Consider the following 18,483-nt stretch of genomic DNA (forward strand, 5'->3'; position numbering starts at 1 on the left):
GTCCCTTATTTTGAGGAACAAAGGTACCTCATATTTCCTCATGATTACATTAAGTTTCTACATTTTTAGGAGATGGTGTGTTTGAAGGTATCACATTTGGGGGCACACTGTGTCCATCTGGGCCTCAGTGGTGATGCTAATTTGATCACCCAATCGAGGTGACTTCACTGTATAATTTCTGTTCTATTTTATCTTTGTAACCAATGAGCAGTAAGTGAAGAGGTATTTGGAGACCATGTTAGTATCCTGCTGCAAACCCACTATTGACTCAAGTAACATAGAGGCCCACCTGTGTACTTTAGGAGTTACCAGGAAGACACAAAATCTCTAGAAAAAAGTTATCTTCACTCCATCTCTGATTTACATTGTTTGTGTTAATAGATTTATATTGTTTGTGTTAATTTACATTGTTTTTGGTTGAATGAGGATTCATTTGGTATAAGAAATTGTTAATTTTCTTCCCTTTCTAGGGCAATTCTGTGTTTGTGACAGACATATCTCCATGATTTTAAAAAGGGAAGGTGTATTAGCTGGCTCTGATGGAAAATGGAAATCACAAAGAGGAGGGAAAGAAAATAAATTAGTGGATTAGCCAGTGCAGAACTTAAAAGTGATCTTCATTCATGAGTGGCTATTTTTATATTCTCTCTTCCATCTCATTCAGGAATAAAGCAATATCTTTAGCATTGTCTTGAATGAATTAGTATTTGTTGAGTACTTGTGCTGGATTCAGCCTTGTTTTTGTTGTCAAGGACTTCTATATGAAGGATATGAGGTTGCCCTCACTTTAAGGCATGTTAAAAATTGTGGAGGGAAAACAAATTGTGGAGGAAAGAAGTCTTGTATATTGAAACAATTTAGAGAAGACTATGAGATGATTTATAATCCTCAGTGTTCTAGGTGGTCTGGGAGATGGGGGGAGGGATAGAGTTTAAGGAGAAGGAAGTAACCTAGATCTGGGGAGCAGTTGGGTTTGAATTTGGTCCCAGGAGGCTGTGCTGAAAAAGGCAGCATAGCCATAGTAGATTCAGGACAATGTGGAGTGGGTGGTGCCGGTTAGATAGGTGAGGCTAAGATTGTGAAATGGTTTGTAATTGGCAGCACATCATATCTCACCATGAATATACTTTGGAAAATTGTCCATATCTTGTTTGGATAGCATTGACATCCATTCAGAAAGAATTGCAAATTACATTCTTATATGCATAAATAATATTGAATGGGGGATGGCACAATAGGAAAAATTAGAGGAAGGAGTTGCTTATGAAGAGAATCAAACCTGAAGTTACTGTGAGCAGTTCTAATAAAGCCATTTAATTGAGTAGGGAAATTAATATTGATTTATTCTAAAACTATGTTTTATTCTTGTATTTGTCCAAGTTGGGAATATTTTTTAATAGCACTCCTCAACAAAGGACTAGGAAAAGATATCTTAAAGATATACTAATTTGGTGTAGTCTCTATGGAGATATTGATATTAGCCATCACCAAATTTTTTATTAAGGTGCATCAATGGGGTTTTTGATTACCATATAAAGAAGGTAGATCTGAGGCAAGTAAGCTTTTGTTGTGAAAGCAAACTGATGTTGAATTGACAGCATAAGAGTTTCCCAGGTAATTTGGGATCCAGGCAGTATTAAAAGCTCCCAATGAGATTCTGTGTATTTGGGAACTACTGCCTTGAACCATTTCTAAAAACCTGTAATTAAAATGGGGGTGGAAGCCTCCAGGTGGCTGACCTTCACAGGTGGTTTGGGCTGGCCTCTTTGTTCTGACAAATTCCTTTGCTTACTTTATGTGATACCTTAGATGTATTTTTCTGTGAATACAGCTGCATGTTTTTAGAAAATGTAAGTAAAACCTACCTAGCTACTTAACATACAAATTAATTAATTCAGTATATAATCATTGAGTGCCTATGTGCCAAGGATATGATGGAAGTAAGAAAGACATAGTTCTTGCCTCCATAATTTTATAATATAATTAAACATACCATACATTTTTGTTTTTCTTTAAGGTGCAAAATAATCTAATGCCACAGAGTAATGGGAGCGAGTATTCTCCAAATAAGGTAAGTTTCTTGAAGATTAATAAAAGCTGATGTATTCTTTGAAGCCTGAATTGGAATACCTTTTATAGAAATATATAGTCTAAGACTGTCATGATTAATGAATTAATTGTATTGCAGAGTCTCTATGGGAATCTATCTCATTAGCTTTCAGAGCCTTAACTGGCCCTATCCATAAATAAAGATTAATTTTATAAGACATATTTTGAAAACCAAACATGGGAACATCTTTATAGAAAATAAAATGAAAATAGTTCAAATAGGCCACATATAGAATGTCTTGTTTCCCATCAGTGATTCAGTGAGTGGTTTGCCTGTAGATAGGGATGGGGAACGTCTGGCCCGAGGGCCATATAAGGAAGGCCCGGGAAATCATTTGGTTTTGCCCTGCCAAGGCAACCACAGGTGGGACTCAAAATTCAGTAAGTCTCAGAGCTTTTTTCATAGCAACATAAATTTATATTAAGTGAATTGCATTAGCGAATACTGTTATAAATATCCAAATGGCTCTTGGCAGGAAAAAGGTTCCCCACTGCTGCTGTAGATGAGACGTGTGTTCAGTATTATGAGTCTTTATCAGATGTGTTCTCTGTGAGGTAGATGTGGATGTGTGCCTTTGTGTGTGCATGCATGCCCGTGAACACATCCATTCTGGGGCAGAAAAGGATTGCCAGTTTCACATGATAGTAAAATCTCTCTCTATATATATATAAAACCCTAAGCGACCAGTCGACTGTTTGACCACTCAACCATTTGACCAGCTGTACCCTGGTGGTCAGTGCGCTCCCACAGCAGGGGCACTGCTCAGCTGATGGGCACCAGACTCCAGGCTCACAGCTGGTGAGCACAGCTGCGGCGGGCGCGAGCCTCTCCCGCCTCCATGGCAGTGCTACTTAGCAGCAGTAGGGCCAGGATAAGCAAGCAGAGGGGTGGCTTAGGGCTCCTCCCCGGGCTTGGGCTCCTCCCCAGCCCCCTGCTGCTTGGCACACAACTGCATCCCTGGGGGGGGGGGGATGTCAGACTGAAGATTTCAGCCAGCCTGTGGGGATAGGCCAAAACCACCAGCCCGACATCCCCCGAGGGGTCCTGGATTGTGAGAGGGTGCAGGCCAGGCTGATGGACCCCACCAGTGCATGAATCTGTGCACTGGGCCTCTAGTATTTTTATAATGATCAAATAAAAATTAAATGGTTCTCCCCCAAAATAACCTTCTGTTGATTAGGCCACTCGACGCATTTGCATTGATTTTCATATTATTTAGTCAGGACTTCACACAGCAGCAAATGCAGAAGGTTGTGGTTTTATTAAAATCCTTGAGCATAGAGAAGCATTCATATTTTTGCTTCAGTTTTTTACAAAATTTCCTTTCCTTGTAACAACACAGATTAGAGAAAACTCCCCTGAAATCTCTCCTACCACCAGCAGTACAGCTCCGTTTGGCCTGAAACCTCGATCAGGTAAACTAAAGCCTCAACATTCTTAAACTTGTACACAACTCAGTGGTTTCTCTTTAGCCTTCTAAATGTACACAGCCTTGTCAACTCTGGTGAGTTTCAATCCTGGTGTCAGAACCTGGCTACAGCTTGGGAAAGCCAGATTTGGAACCTTGTTTTTAGTGATTCAGTTATTAAGTTCGTGTTGTCAGTAATAGAGATCTTACCTCCTTCTGAATCAGAGCGAAGAGGAAAAAGGTGATGGGACATAAAAGTGGGAAAGAAATATTCTATTGAATTTAAAATATATATATATTTGTATTGATTTTAGGGAGGAAGGGAGGGAGAAAGAGATAGAAACATCAATGATGACAAAATCACTGATTGGCTGCCCCGCTGCTGCCACTCCCCTCCCCCGCCCTCCCCCACACGCCCCACACTGGGGAACGAGCCCACAACCTGGGCATGTGCCCTGACCAGGAATCAAACCATGACCTGGTTCATACTAGTAGGTCGATGCTCAACCACCAAGCCACACCAGCTGGGCTCTATTGAGTTTTTTTAACCCAGGGAAGATAAAATAGCTAGCCCTGTGCCCCAAATGGTTCCTGATGAGTTACAGAAAGGTTTCTGGGAGGTGACTTCCTTTCTGAGACATCCCTCATTGGTATTCTGAGCCTTGGAGTAGGGTCTGTGCATTTACTTGTATAACAGGCTGATAGATCATTTCAAGGCTCACATACCTGGCCAGGAGTCTTTTTCAAGAGCCTTTTTGCTTATATTACCTACTTTCTTTTAATTTCTTATTAGTGTATTCACAAATGTAAATTATAGCAATGTGCAGACTGACTCTTGATTTTAAAAAGAAGGATTATGTATAGGAAAATTTGGTTCTTCTGATTTCTCCACATATTTAAAATTCTGGCACTTTTCTACCTTCTTTGATTCTTAGGTCTTTTGCATATATATACTCACTACTAATGCTTTTAACTAAGTACTAGAAAATAACTCAGGCACTTTTAAGCAAAAGCTAGTAAAAAACTCAGATATCATTGGATTTTTCAGTAAAGCGTTTTGGCAACAATTGAAGTTACACGTGTGTATATTTTGAAAAAGGGTACCCATAAAGAAAACAAAGATAATTCTTTTATAAAGGATTTTGTTTTGGAAGCAAGTTGATTGATGGTCACCCTGTGGCCAGGTATAATGGTTTCCCTGGCATTTTGAATGGTCTATAAGACAAAGCTATTTGAGATAACGCTTGGGTGTGGCAAAGGTTGTTAGTAGGCATTTTATAGAAAGGTGTTTTCTTTGTGACAAAATAAGTTCAAATGAATAGCCTCTTCGTTTTTGGAACTGAGATCTGGGCCAGCGTCCATTTTCATGGTCTCAGTGTGTGCTAAGAGGAATGGCGGTCACTCGGGGCATATGTCATCCGTGCCTTTAGTGATCGCCACACACTGAGGACCTCATATTAGGCTACAGACTTTCCCCTAATCCTTACAAAGCAGTTTTACACAATAATAAATATTTTCTAATTGATTAAATAAAAGTTGAATAGATCTTAAAAAAATAATATTCTTTTGAATATTGCAATTTAGTTGTAAAATTGTCTCAGTGACTTTTTTATTTCCTTGTATGGAATCAAAACTCAGCTTATCAACATTGTACTTGTACTGTTAAACCATTTCAAATTCTTTGTAGTGGTGAAAAATAAAGGGGTATTTATTTTGAATAGCAGAAAACAAAGACAATTTCCTCTCCAATTTCAACCCTTCTATAATGCTGACTAACTAATGTGGAAATTGTTCTAGTTGTTGAAAGCTCGGTGGAGTTTGGTTGATGTAAATAAAGCTGATTTATCTTCAGAACATCAAGTGGATTTTGGAACTTTATAAAACTAGAATTATGTATTGGGCTTTTTTTCATTTTATTTAATAATATTAAAATATTAAAGTATGTACTTTCATATTTTCTAGAAAATAATATATACAGTAACCTTAATTGAACATGATATAATTTTAAAAGATAGAAATATTTTTTTATTGAGTATCTTTGGAACTTTTAAAAGCCAAATGATTTTTATTTTAAAGTTCAGTATATGGATTTATGTGATTTCTTTGTTATAAACATAGACTGCTCAAATCAGCAAGTTGGAGTAAGAACTTATATTTTTAAAGTAGATTGGTAGTTTACTTCAAAGAACATTTTTTTCTCTCCTGTGTTTTCCTCCAAAGAAAGACAACTGTATATATCCAAATAGTCCTAGAACCATGTCCATTTATTTTACTGGCCCTGCCTTATAACTGCATAACATGTTCTAGTTATAGTTCATTTAAGTATTTCCTAAACATATAATTACTATACGCATATTTAGTGCAAAGAAAGATGTTATAATTTCATAAATAACCAACTCAGAATGCTTGAAGTTGAGTGATATTTATTGGTTAATGAGGTTTTTTGTTAAATAGACTCTACTAGTACCCATAATTGTTTTTATATGAACAAATATTGAAGACAATATTTAGATGTGTGTATGTCAAGTGTTGAACAAAGAGTTGGCTAGATTCACCTATCAATAAAACATGCCAGTAGACTTAGACGTCTTTAAAGAGATATTTTATATTGCCTTGTGAAAAAAATTCACAATAGTAAACACTGATTCTATAATAGTTTTATTGTTAAGTAATAGATATAGCTACCCATATTAACGTTGTACTATGTAACCAAATTTTTTGTGTGAATCATATTTGCTAAAATTATTATTTAGAAGGCCTCCGAAAAGGTTATCTGGTAGATCTCCTGTTTTTTATCTATAATCTGTGGGTACTCTTTTTTTTCTGCTGACATGATTCATTAGTACTCAAAGTCTGTGGGCTTGTGGAACTATTAAGATTCATGATATTAACTGCATGCAAAGTATATGGTTGATCAGTACTAACACTCAGTTTTTATCATTCTTTTTATTCCATGCACCATCTTTCATTCTTTTCCTATATTGTACGTTTGAAATTAAATCCCATAATATGAAATCCACTTCATGTCCATACAATCCTTGTGCCGTTTGTGGAATGCCGCTGCCCCTTGGTTTTTCCTGGTCCTTGTGCAACTACACGTGGACCGGCTCTCTCGCTCTCCTGCAGACCCAGCCCTCACTCTTCCTCCTATCTCCTTCAACACACTTACACAGGCACAAACATGGGACAACTCTAGCTACAGTGTTCCATCTGAAGGAGACAGTGACAATGGTAGGTGGCTTTGTACCTTTTCTTCCATGTGCTTATTAATAAGCCAATTAATATATTGAGCACTAATTTCTATGCAGCTAAAGATAGCGCTATATTCACTTGCATGCCCGATAAAAGAGATATTGAGTAAACCTGGAAAGGGAAGTCCAGAAAAGTGCATGTGTATTGTTCTCCAGCAGTTTGTCAAACGTCTTTTAATTATTTTGAATATTCTGAATTTGGACAGAGCTTTACAGTAATTTCTTCTCTATTTTTCTGTTTGAGTTTTTTGGCTTGTTTGCTTATTTACAAAAATCTGGGGTTTGCACATTTGGATTACCTATGCTTGCTCCTGCATCTGAAAGAAATACTTTTAGACTTTGGTCTTTCATTGTCTATGCTCTCTGTATGAGATTTAAAAATATATATTTTTATTGCTTTCAGAGAGGAAGGGAGAAGGGGAGAGAGATGGAAACATCAATGATGATAGAGAATCATCGATTGGCTGCCTCCTGCATGCCTCTCACTGAGGAGTGAGCCCGCAATCCAGGCATGTGCCCTGACTGGGAATCTAATTGTTACCTCCTGGTTCATAGGTCGATGCTCAACCACTGAGCCAACCAGGCCTGTATGAGATTTTTAAAGTAGTTACAATGTGCTATGGCTAATCCTAGGGTGGCATGCTGAAAATAATGTTACCATTGAGAAATTTCTAAAATTGAAGAGAATTCATTTGCCTTCTCATTTTTTGTTTTTGCAAATTACTTGCACATTTTGATTTTTAATACCTTCTACTTTTTTTAGTGTAAGTTCATCTATATAATATTTAAGAATGGTAACTTGGCCTGAGAATCAAACTTCAAATGAAAATTGAGGACATCTACTTGATATATTTTTATGTCACTAAATATTTTAAATAGCTTAAGAGATGAAAATAAAATAAATATAATTTATTTAGAGTTACATACCACATAGTTGAGTCTCTATTAGTTCATATTTTAAACATTTTACTTCAAGATACATACAGAGTGATAAAAGTAATGTCAAATGAAATGGAGAGTATGATTTACAGGGAAGAGAAGTGAGATGTGAGATAGCAGCACAATGCAGACACAATAGGAAGATATAGTTCCCAATAATAATTTTTATTATTTATTTTTTAATTTTTAAAAATTGATTTTACAGAGAGAGGAAGGGAAAGAGAGAGCGAAACATCCATATTTGGCTTCCATACATACCCCGACTGGGGAACGAACCCGCAACCTGGGTATGTGCCCTGACTGAGAATCAAACCCATGACCTTTTAGTGTATGGGATGACACTCCAACCAATTGAGCTGCCCTGGCCAGGACAATAATATTTTTTAAAATCTAAGTGTGTTATATATGTAATACATAGAAAATATGTATTTAAAACATTTGCTGTGATTTCTGGTCAAAATTCAACTGTAAATGCTTTTCCAGTTGTCTTATGTGAAATTATATACATATATATATATATATATATATATATATATATATATATATACACATATATATATATATATATATATATATATATATATATATATCTTGGCAGGTTAGTTATTAAAGGAATTTTATTATTTCATATATTTCTAAATTTTTTAACTGAAAATAAGTATGGTTGCACAACAAAACAAAAGTCCCTCCTTATATTATTCTGTTTTAAATTCTGAAAGTTAAGGAGGGCTAAATGGAAACTTCCTTGGAAACTTCTTTTACTTAAAAAAGAGAGGGGGAAGCATTTTTGTTTTTTCAGAAAACATGGCTATTTGTAGGTCTGATGTTGTTTAAAGGAGATAAAGCCTAGAATGAAAGATTTATGTGTGATTTGGTATTTCCTTAAGAGTGATATCTGAAACCAAAGGACTTTTTGTTGTTTTTAAGCTGGAAAAGGTTTAGACATCTTATGCAACAGTAGGATGTCTATCATTACTGATGAGCCAACTAAAACCAGAAAGATGAGGTGACCTGTCTAGTCACATTGCTAGATAGAGATGGAGATGGGCCATGCCCAAGGCTCCTGTCTATCATATTTACATTCATTCTACAGCTGTTCATTGAGGACTCTTTGTGCAAGTTACGAAGTCAGAGTGCTTCCTTTTTAATGGAGAGAAACAGATCTATACAGTAAGAGAGAAAATGATGTGTACTGTGAGAGAGACATAAATATGACATGAAAGAATAAAAATTGTAGGTAATATAATCAGAGCTATCATAATGGTCCCAATTCGAATTACTCTCTCCTAACAAGCCCAGCAAAAAAGCAAGCACTTAAGTGCTTTGTAGATTTATTTACTTATTTTTAAATTGGAAATATTTTTTATTTTTTTAAATATATTTTATTGATTTTTTTACAGAGAGGAAGGGAGGGATAGAGAGTTAGAAACATCGATGAGAGACAAACATCGATCAGCTGCCTCCTGCACACCCCTACTGGGGATATGCCCACAACCGAGGTACATGCCCTTGACCAGAATCAAACCTGGGACCTTTCAGTCCGCAGGCCGACGCTCTATCCACTGAGCCAAACTGGTTAGAGCTGCTTTGTAGATTTATTATTAGCCTAAAGACTTTGTTTTAAATTTTCATCTATCCCACAGTAATTAATCCATTTCAAAAACTAGTAGTAGTTGTATATTCATGGTTTGCAATAATTTTATGTACATTTGAAATGTTCATTTAAAAATCCACAGTTCAAATGTATTTTAACACTTTGTGATTAATTAACATCATAGAGTCAGATACCCAAGCATGCATTTTGTATTTTGAATTTGAGATGAAAAGCGATGCCAAGAAATTAAAACCTAGACACCATTGCATATCTTTTATCTCACACAGGGCTCCAACAAGGCATTGACACTTGAATTGTATGCTGTTAAACAAAAGCTTATGGTTAATTTAACTTCCTGATAGTTTTGTATTCTGAATGAAATCTGCCAATAAAAACATATTGAAATATTAAACACGGAGTATTATATAAGACTGTCCCCAGGAAAAAAGGCAAAGGAAAATCCTTCAAACATTAGATTTTTTAAAATAGTGTTGGGCTCCCCTTGCTGGCTAGTTTAGGTATTGCTCAATTCTGTCTATATTCCTTGACTTTTTTGGTAAATTTGGTTGACTTCTTTTCTTCGGGTGTGGATTATCTCTAGATTTTACATTTTAGTATATATCCCTTGTGGTTGCTGTGTTTAAATGGAAATTTTTTGTTGTTGTTGGGCCCAGTATGGTGTGTGGGCAAGCTTAATGCATTTACAGTTTCTTCTATGCTTCCTATTTCGTCAGACTTTCCTTCATTTCCCTTTGCTCTGTAAACTTCTCATTTCTCCCTGCTGGGTTCTCATTTCTCCCTGATGGTTACTCTTCCTTTTCCGGTCTTGCCTTTGTTTTTAAAATAATTTAAAATAATTGCTCTGGAAAGTGGGGTTTGGTTTTCCTGGGCCTTGGTAACAGCCTTTTGGTGGCGTGTTTTTGGAGCTTTTTGCCTGTGACTTCCTTGGATGGCTTGAGGCAGAGGCTCAGCCCCATGCTGACTCCTCTCTGAGGTTCCAGAAGACATTATGTACATTAGATCACCCCCTTTCTCCATTAACTCTAAATCAAGGGTCTATTAAGATGTGTCAAACTTTTGGTTTTTCACAGAGCATTAGAATGATGATTTAAAAATTCTAGAACTGATTTATAAAGAAAATACTGAGACATATGAAGTACAACGAAAGTCATTTATAAGATGGTTTGGTCCAAAGATACAAATTGAGATTAAAATGGCTCTGTTGAGTGAGCATGGAATAATTGATTTTATGGAGTGGACTTGAGTTTTTAATTTTTTTATTTAAAGTATATTTGTATACAATATTCAACCTAAAAAAACGAATAAGTTGGAATAACTCAAAGTGGCTCATAGGAAATGTTTGTCAAAATAGAATAATAGTTGCATAACCTTTTTGTGCTACACTAGTGGCCTGGTGCACAAAATTCGTGCAGGGGTGTGTGTGTGTGTGTCCCTCAGCCCGGCCTGCACCCTCTCCAATCTGGGACCCCTCAGGGAATGTATGACTGCTGGTTTAGGCCCGATCCCTGCTTGCCCCCAACTGTCCCCCCGCTGCTGGCCTGCTCACCCCCAACTCCCCCCCCCCCCCCTTGCCGGCCTGCTCGCCCCCAACTGCCCCCCCCCCCACCAGCCTGCTCGCCCCCAACTGCCACACCCGCTGGCCTGATTGCCCCCAACTGCCCTCCCCTCCTGGCCTGCCTCAGCCCCACCACCATGGCTTTGTCCGGAAGGACGTCTGGAAGGTCTCTCGGTCTAATTAGCATATTAGCCTTTTATTAGTGTCGATTATTTACATTATGGTGGATGATATTACTAGAATTGTATCATGCCAATGCGGTCTTCTGCCTTGTATTGATTTTTAAAATTGGAGTTCTCTGCCCAAAATTTCCTAAAGGGCTCCCCTACCCTTCTCCCTAAACACACATACATAGTCTAAGGGGAGCTAAATATGGCTCTTACCAGCTCTTTGCTCCCTCTGTGTGCTTGGAAAGGTGATAGTCTTAATAGGATAAAAATCTCAAGGGAAAAAAAAAATTCAAGTTTAAATCTCCTCTGGGTTTTGTGTCATAATAAAACTCAGAGAATCGGTTTCACATAAGAAGTCTCTAGAATTGCTTTACATATTTAAAATAACACAGGTTAATGATTTGTTGGCTAAAATTTTTCATAAGCCTGAGTTAAGAACTAAGTGATGATACACAGGATTACATGTTGAGTATGGAGTACAAAAATTCTATCATGCCAGTGACAGGATATCCAAAAAGTTAGCTCTTTAGAGATGACCATAGATTCCTTTTAGAAAAGTTAGCAAGATTAGAGGCAGTTAAGAGATTATCGTTGGCTTCAGGTCCTAAAATTACGACCTCCAAGTATAGCAACCAACAGTGGTGCTCCCTTCTGACAGGAGTTAAGCCTCTGGCTGCAGAAAAAAGGTATGCTCTAAACCAGCGGTCGCCAACCTTTCAGACCACACGTACCACCAGTCTAAACTTCAGAAGGATAACATCTTTTAAAGACTAATACAGAGGGTACAAAATATTCTACATATAAGTAAGGGTCAGTGGCATGCTAGAAGGCAGAATTTTTCCATTCCACACTCAAACATATAATCCTGTGTATCATCACTTAGTTCTTAACCCAAGCTTATGAAAAATTTTAGCCAACAAAACATTAATCTGTGCTATTTTAAATATGTAAAGCAATTCTAGAGACTTCTTATGTGAAATGGATTCTCTGAGTTTAATGAATAGAATGTGAAACCTCGAGTGTAATGTAAATGAAAACTTAAAATGAAAGCACGGGGAAAATGAGAGAGGAGGAAATCTTTCAGAGGGTGAGATGGACCGGCTCTGAAGATGAGCCAAGCTCTTTTCTGGATTCAATTTATTGCCACCAAAAAAATACAGCTTTTGTTAGTCACACAACCCAGTATAATTTTAAAATATAATTTTTTTTTAGAATATTTGAATCATGCTTTCATGTGGTGTCACATTTTTACCATTATTTCTGTGAGTGGTGAATGAATTATTTGGGATAAATAAAGAAACCATTTGCTTAATTTAAATATGAATAGTGTTATGGCAAACTACTCTAGATACTCCATAAAGGCTTTTTTTCCTTTCTATTATAGTGTTTCTAAGACCGCAGAGAAATTTGGAATCTATAGACCCACAGTTTACAATTCGGAGGAAAATGGAACAAATGAGAGAAGAAAAAGAACTGGTGGAACAACTCCGTGAGGTACCCAAGAAATCCTATCTAATAAAAGCCTAATATGCTAAGTGTCCAGTTGTCCATTCAACCAATCAAAGCATAATATGTTAATGATATGCTAAGGCCGCTCAACCGCTCACTATGATGTGCACTGACCACCAGGGGGCAGACAGTCAACCAGTTGACCAGTTGCTATGATGTGCACTGACCACCAGGGGCAGACGCTTCAACTAGTAGGTTACCCTGCTGTTGGGGTCCGGCCAATCGGAACTGAGCGAGATGGGCCAGACAAGCCCTAGAGCCCTCCCACAGTCCCTCCCTGGCAAGCCTATCTCCCACATCCCTCCCCAGCCCCGATCATGCACCCGTGGGGTCCCATGGCCTGGCCTTTATCCTCTTACAATCTGGGACAGTTTGGGGGATGTTGGAGAGCCAGTTTTGGCCTGATCCCGCAGGCCAGGCTGAGGGAACACACTGGTGCACGGATTTGTGCACTAGGCCTCTAGTATTATATAATTGAGTAATAATTTTCAGAATTGAAGCAACATGGTGGTTAGGGGCACCTCTCCCCCAACCACCACCACTAAAGCAGTTGAAAATCTGAGTATAACTTTTGACTCTCCAAAAACTTAACTACTAAATAGCTTGTTAACCTGAAGCATTACTGGTAACATCAACAGTTGATTAACACATACTAAACATGTATTATGTACTGTATTCTTACAACAAAGTAAGCTAGAGAAAAGGAAATGTTATTAAGAAAATCATAGGAAAAGACATTTACAGTACTATACATATTTATCAGAAAAAATCCTTGCCCTAGCCAGTTTGGCTCAGTGGATTGAGCATTGGCCTGTGGACTGAAAAGTTCTGAGTTCAGTTCTGGTCAAGGGCACATGCCTGGGTTGCAGGCTCGATCCCCAGCACGGGGCATGCAGGAGGCAGCCGATCAATGATTCTCTCTCATCGTTGATGTTTCTATCTCTCTCCCTCTCCCTTCCTCTCTGAAATCAATAAAAATATATATATTTTTAAAATCCTCATATAAGTGGGCCCACACAATTCAAACCTGTGTTGGTCAAGGGTCAATTGTATTTTTTAAAAAATAGACTTTGAAGCACTGCAAACAATGCTAGTTTCTAGCCAGGTTGCCTACAGACTATTTGATATTGGGCAAGTCACTTAACATCCCTGAGTGTCAGTTTTTTCAAGTATTAAAAGAATAGTTCCAATCTGCCATAGTGTGATTTTGTATATAATATATAAGATAATGTAAATAGAACTACTTAATGCATATGTATAAAGCTAGTATTATTTCAATTCAGGTATACTTTAAACTAATGCACTGTTATTCATTTACTTAATAGTAATATTCCATTAATTTAAAGATGTTTTAAGTTATCCTCACTTTATTTCCCAAACTGGTCAGAACTTTTCAGTCAGTCATTTAATGGAAAAACTAGTTGAGTTCCTACCAAGCATGAAGTCATGTGCTGGGTAACATTGAAGATTTTCAGCTCTGTGATGACAGGGACGATGGCTAACGTTTGACCACTTTTTTGCCTAAGAAAACATGGGGGTGGGGTGGACAGTTTGTCTTCTCTTTTAAATCTGCCTTTAGCTGCCTTAGGTTGGACAGTAAATTTTGTCCTATAATCCAATGCGAAACTTCTAGTATTTTTCACAAATGAGATAAAAACTGCTATAATGTTGTTGGAGCTGTATACCAAATTCTCGTTTAATATGTTTTCCCAAATTGCAAAAGAAAAACTATGACTCCTTGGCCTCCAGTTTGAGTATACAGTTATCATTTTATAAGGTGTAAGAGGACACTATCAATCATGTTTCTATTCATATTTGCATATTTTATTAATTCTTCAGGGAAAATGCTACATTCTTTTAGAAATCCTTTAGTTGTCACTTTTTTCCTTTTTAAAATAACATTTTAATTGAAAATATAATAAGAAATAATGCTAATTGGAGAAAATAGAGACATGCTGAAGAAAAATAAATGCTTTTTTATCCCATTGCTCAAAGACAAGCACTGTTAACCTTTTGCACTCGGATGTCGAGTGTGACTCGACATGGTTAGCCTTAGCATAAAGGAATCGAGAAAAAAGCAAGCGAGTGCAAAGGGTTAACATTTTGGCATCTACTATATATGAGATGCTCCAAATTGTGAGCATCTCATATACAGTCATGGGCCGCTTAACAGTGGGGATATGTTCTGAGAAATATGTTATCAGGCAATTTCATTGTTTTGTGAACATCATAGAGCACACTTACACAAGCCTAGATGGTGCGGCCTACTACACACCTTTGCTATATGGTATACCACTGCCATATATATATGGTCCATCGTTGACCAAAACTTCCTGATTCCCCCACAGAGCATTGAGATGAGACTCAAGGTCAGCCTGCACGAAGACCTGGGGGCTGCACTCATGGATGGTGTTGTCCTCTGCCATCTGGTCAATCACATCCGCCCGCGATCTGTTGCAAGCATCCACGTTCCCTCACCAGCAGTTGTAAGTAAAGTGAAACCAATTTTTACATAAAACAGACTCTTTTGAGACAGTGTTGCTGGCTAACAATGCCGATGGGATCACCAGGAGCCTGCTTAGATCCTCTCTGCTGGGCCCCAAACCACTAGAAAAGCAGAAAGGAGTAAGTCTGAAGGAAGCAACATTTTCACCGTAAAAAGGGAGAATATTCCATCTAATAAAAGGGTAATATGCAAATTGACTGTCACTCCAACACACAAGATGGCCACCCCCATGTGGTCAAAGATGGTCGCCACAAGATGGCCTGCAGGGGAGGGCAGTGGTGGCTGATCAGGCCAGCAGGGGAGGGCAGTTAGGGGTGATCGGGCTGGCAGAGGAGGGCAGTTGGGGGAGACCAGGCCCGCAGGGGAGGACAGTTTGGGGGGACCCAGGCCTGCAGGGGAGGGCAGTTGAGGGGGACCAGGCCTGCATGGGAGGGCAGTTGGGAGGGACCAGGCCTACAGGGGAGGGCAGTTGGGGGGGACCAGACCTGCAGGGAAGAGCAGTTAGGGGCGACCAGGCCGGTAGGGGAGGGCAGTTAGGGGTGACCAGGCTGTCAGGGGAGGGCAGTTGGGGGGTACCAGGCCTGCAGGGGAGGACAGTTGGGGAGAACCAGGCCTGCAGGGGAGGGCATTTGGGGGGGACCAGGCCTGCAAGGGAGGGCAGTTGGGGGCAACCAGGCCTGCAGGGGAGGGCAGTTGGGGGGGACCAGGCCTGCAGGGGAGGGCACTTAGGGGTGACCGGGCCAGCAGGGGAGGGCAGTTAGGGGTGACCAGGCCTGCAGGGGAGAACAGTTGGGGGTGACCAGGCTGGCAAGGGAGGACAGTTAGGGGTGACCGGGCCTGCAGGGGAGGGCAGTTAGGGGCGACCAGGCTGGCAAAGGAGAGCAGTTAGGGGTTACCAGGCTGGCAGAGGAGGGCAGTTAGAGGCAATCGGGCCGGCAGGGGAGAAGTTAGGTGTCGATCAGGCTGGCAGGGGAGTGGTTAGGGGGTGATCAGGCTGGCAGGCAGAAGCAGTTAGAGGCAATCAGGCAGGCAGGCAGGTGAGCGGTTGGGAGCCAGCAGTCCTGGATTGTGAGAGGGATGTCTGACTGCCCTTGAGAGGTCCCAGATTGGAGAGGGTGCAGGCTGGGCTGAGGGACACACACACACACACACCCCTGCACGAATTTCGTGCACCGGGCCTCTAGTTTAAAATAAATGTGTCAGTTACAGAAAATGAATTTATTTCAAATATAGAGCAAATCATATTTACAAAATTACTGATTGAGGTGCTAATTTTAAGACGTTAGGGACTAAAGATTCATTTCTTTCTTTTTTTTTAATGTATTTTATTGATTTTTTAAAGGGAGGAAGGGAGAGAGATAGAAAGTTAAAAACATCGTTGAGAGAGAAACATCGATCAGCTGCCTCTTGCACACCTCTCACTGGGGATGTGCACACAACCAAGGTACATGCCCTTGACCGGAATCGAACCTGGGACCTTTCAGTCCGCAGGCTGACACTCTATCCACTGAGCCAAACTGGTTAGTGCTAAAGATTCATTTCTTACCAAGGGTTATTTATCAGTGAGAAGGCTTGAATGGGGTTTCTTTTCTTTATTAATCTTTAGGGATTTTAGGATAGCTCTGAAAAAATGTGGGCTCTGTGTAAAAAATCATTAGTGACATGTCGAGGCAGAGCTGATCAGCCGTCATTAATGCAACAGTTCCTTGATTATTCACTGTGCTCCAGGGTACATTGGATGCACTGGGGAATGATGGGAAATGTGAAAATAAGTGAGACTCCATTAATGCCCTAAAAATATTTGTCCCCTCTGTAGGGGTAATAAAGCTGGCAAGTAGATCCTCTTCCTGTATACACAGAGCATGTTACCATCCAGAGGAGAACTATGGAGTCACTTTTATGGTCAGTCAGATGAGGGTGGAGAATCAGGAATCAGCTTGTCCTGGAAGCCTATGTTAGGTTCAGACAAGTAGAGAAGAAAGAAGAATGTCTGTTCACACTATTTGCTGTTCTTTAGACAAGGCAGGAAAAGAGTCAGGGCTAAGACTTGGGTTTTGGATTCAAATTCCAGATCTGCTCATAAGCTGTATGTCTTTGGAAACATTTTTTAACCCCTCTTAAACTCAACTTGCTTTTTCCTACCATGGGAAATATTGTGAGGATGAAATAAAGTACTACATATGATATTCCCATACATGTAAGCCGTTCTTATCATTAGTGTTAATAGAGCAAATTTTCAAAATTCAGACTTCTTAATCCCAAGGCACAGTGCTCATAAAATGGCCACATGGCAGGGGCACTGGGGGAAAGCCGCTGTGAAGCCATCTGTGCCCTCCCTCGGCCTCCAGGAAAGCCTCACATTGACACTATTTGTCCTAATTTCTTTCCTCTGTTCTCTTAGCTGATGATGCCATTTCAATTCTCAGTTTCTCTTTTATACTATTGAACATGTTTTTCCTTTGGAAAGTTTGGTCATTTTTGCTTCAGAGAACAGGTGGGTCGGGGGGAGAAAGGGGATGATCAGTTTGTCTTCTCTTTCAAATCTGCCTCTAGCAGCCTTAGGCTGGGCAGTAAATTTTGTCCTATTATCCAATGGGAAACTTTCTAGGATTTTTTACTAGAAATAGTTTATCCAAACTGTTATAATATTGTCTGAGCTGTGTGCCAAATTCTCATTTAAATAATTTTTCCCAAATTATAAGAAAGAACCTATGATTTCTCAGCTTCCAATTTAAATGTACAGTTGTCATTTTGTAAGGTGTAAGAGGACACTATGAATCATGTATCTATATGCATTTGTATAGTTTATTATTAAGGAAAATGCTACATTTTATTAGCAATTCTTTGGTTTTTCACCTTTACTCTTCTTTAAATAACATTTTAAATGAAAATATGAGAAGTAATGCCTAGTTGGCAAAAAAGAAAAAATAGAGAAATGCAGAAGAAAAATAAATCATCACCCAAAGACAATCAAAACATTTTGGTTACTATACTATTAGCACTGTCTGTATTTAAGTTTTTTTTGAATTGTGAGCATCTGATATATATTTAATTGTTTTTAAAATTTATTTTTAAAACCTAAATATTTCCCAGGTCACTAAAATTCTTCGTAAACATCCATTTTAGTAATTGTAACATACGACAGCATATGTTATGCTTCCTTTTTAGAAATGCAGCTGGTTGCTAAATGTCCACTTTTCGAAAATCCTTCAGAGAGCATCTTAAAGCCTCTTCGACAAGGTCCAAGCCACAGTGTCGTGTGGCGTGCTATCTCTACGTCAGCATTTGCAGAGGCTGCTCTCTGAACGAGAAGGCGGCTCCCCACCCTGCCTCCAGATCCTTCACCTGCAGCATCACTAGCTCTCATTTCTTCTCTACTGTAGTGTTTACAGGACACAAGCCATTCTTGACTCAGCACTG

At 39.0% G+C, this 18,483-nt stretch overlaps 1 protein-coding gene across 6 annotated transcripts in view; it reads left to right on the forward strand.

Annotated features, from left to right (window-relative positions):
• LRCH1 (leucine rich repeats and calponin homology domain containing 1) overlaps positions 1-18,483 on the forward strand; it is a 230,572-nt gene that overhangs the window by 186,373 nt on the left and 25,716 nt on the right. For 4 of the 6 annotated variants that reach the window (XM_079778891.1, XM_079778886.1, XM_079778887.1 and 1 more), the window contains 4 exons: positions 2,018-2,071; positions 3,453-3,525; positions 12,433-12,542; positions 14,906-15,043. In XM_079778891.1, the coding sequence (XP_079635017.1) occupies positions 2,018-2,071; positions 3,453-3,525; positions 12,433-12,542; positions 14,906-15,043 (375 nt within the window). Of the gene's footprint in view, positions 1-2,017; positions 2,072-3,452; positions 3,526-6,644; positions 6,750-12,432; positions 12,543-14,905; positions 15,044-18,483 lie in introns of all 6 variants that reach the window. The other 2 variants (XM_079778890.1, XM_079778888.1) reach the window with 1 other exon arrangement.

This window comes from Cnephaeus nilssonii (assembly GCF_951640355.1).
Source record: "Cnephaeus nilssonii genome assembly, chromosome: 8".
In the NCBI taxonomy this organism is placed as follows: Eukaryota; Metazoa; Chordata; class Mammalia; order Chiroptera; family Vespertilionidae; genus Cnephaeus; species Cnephaeus nilssonii.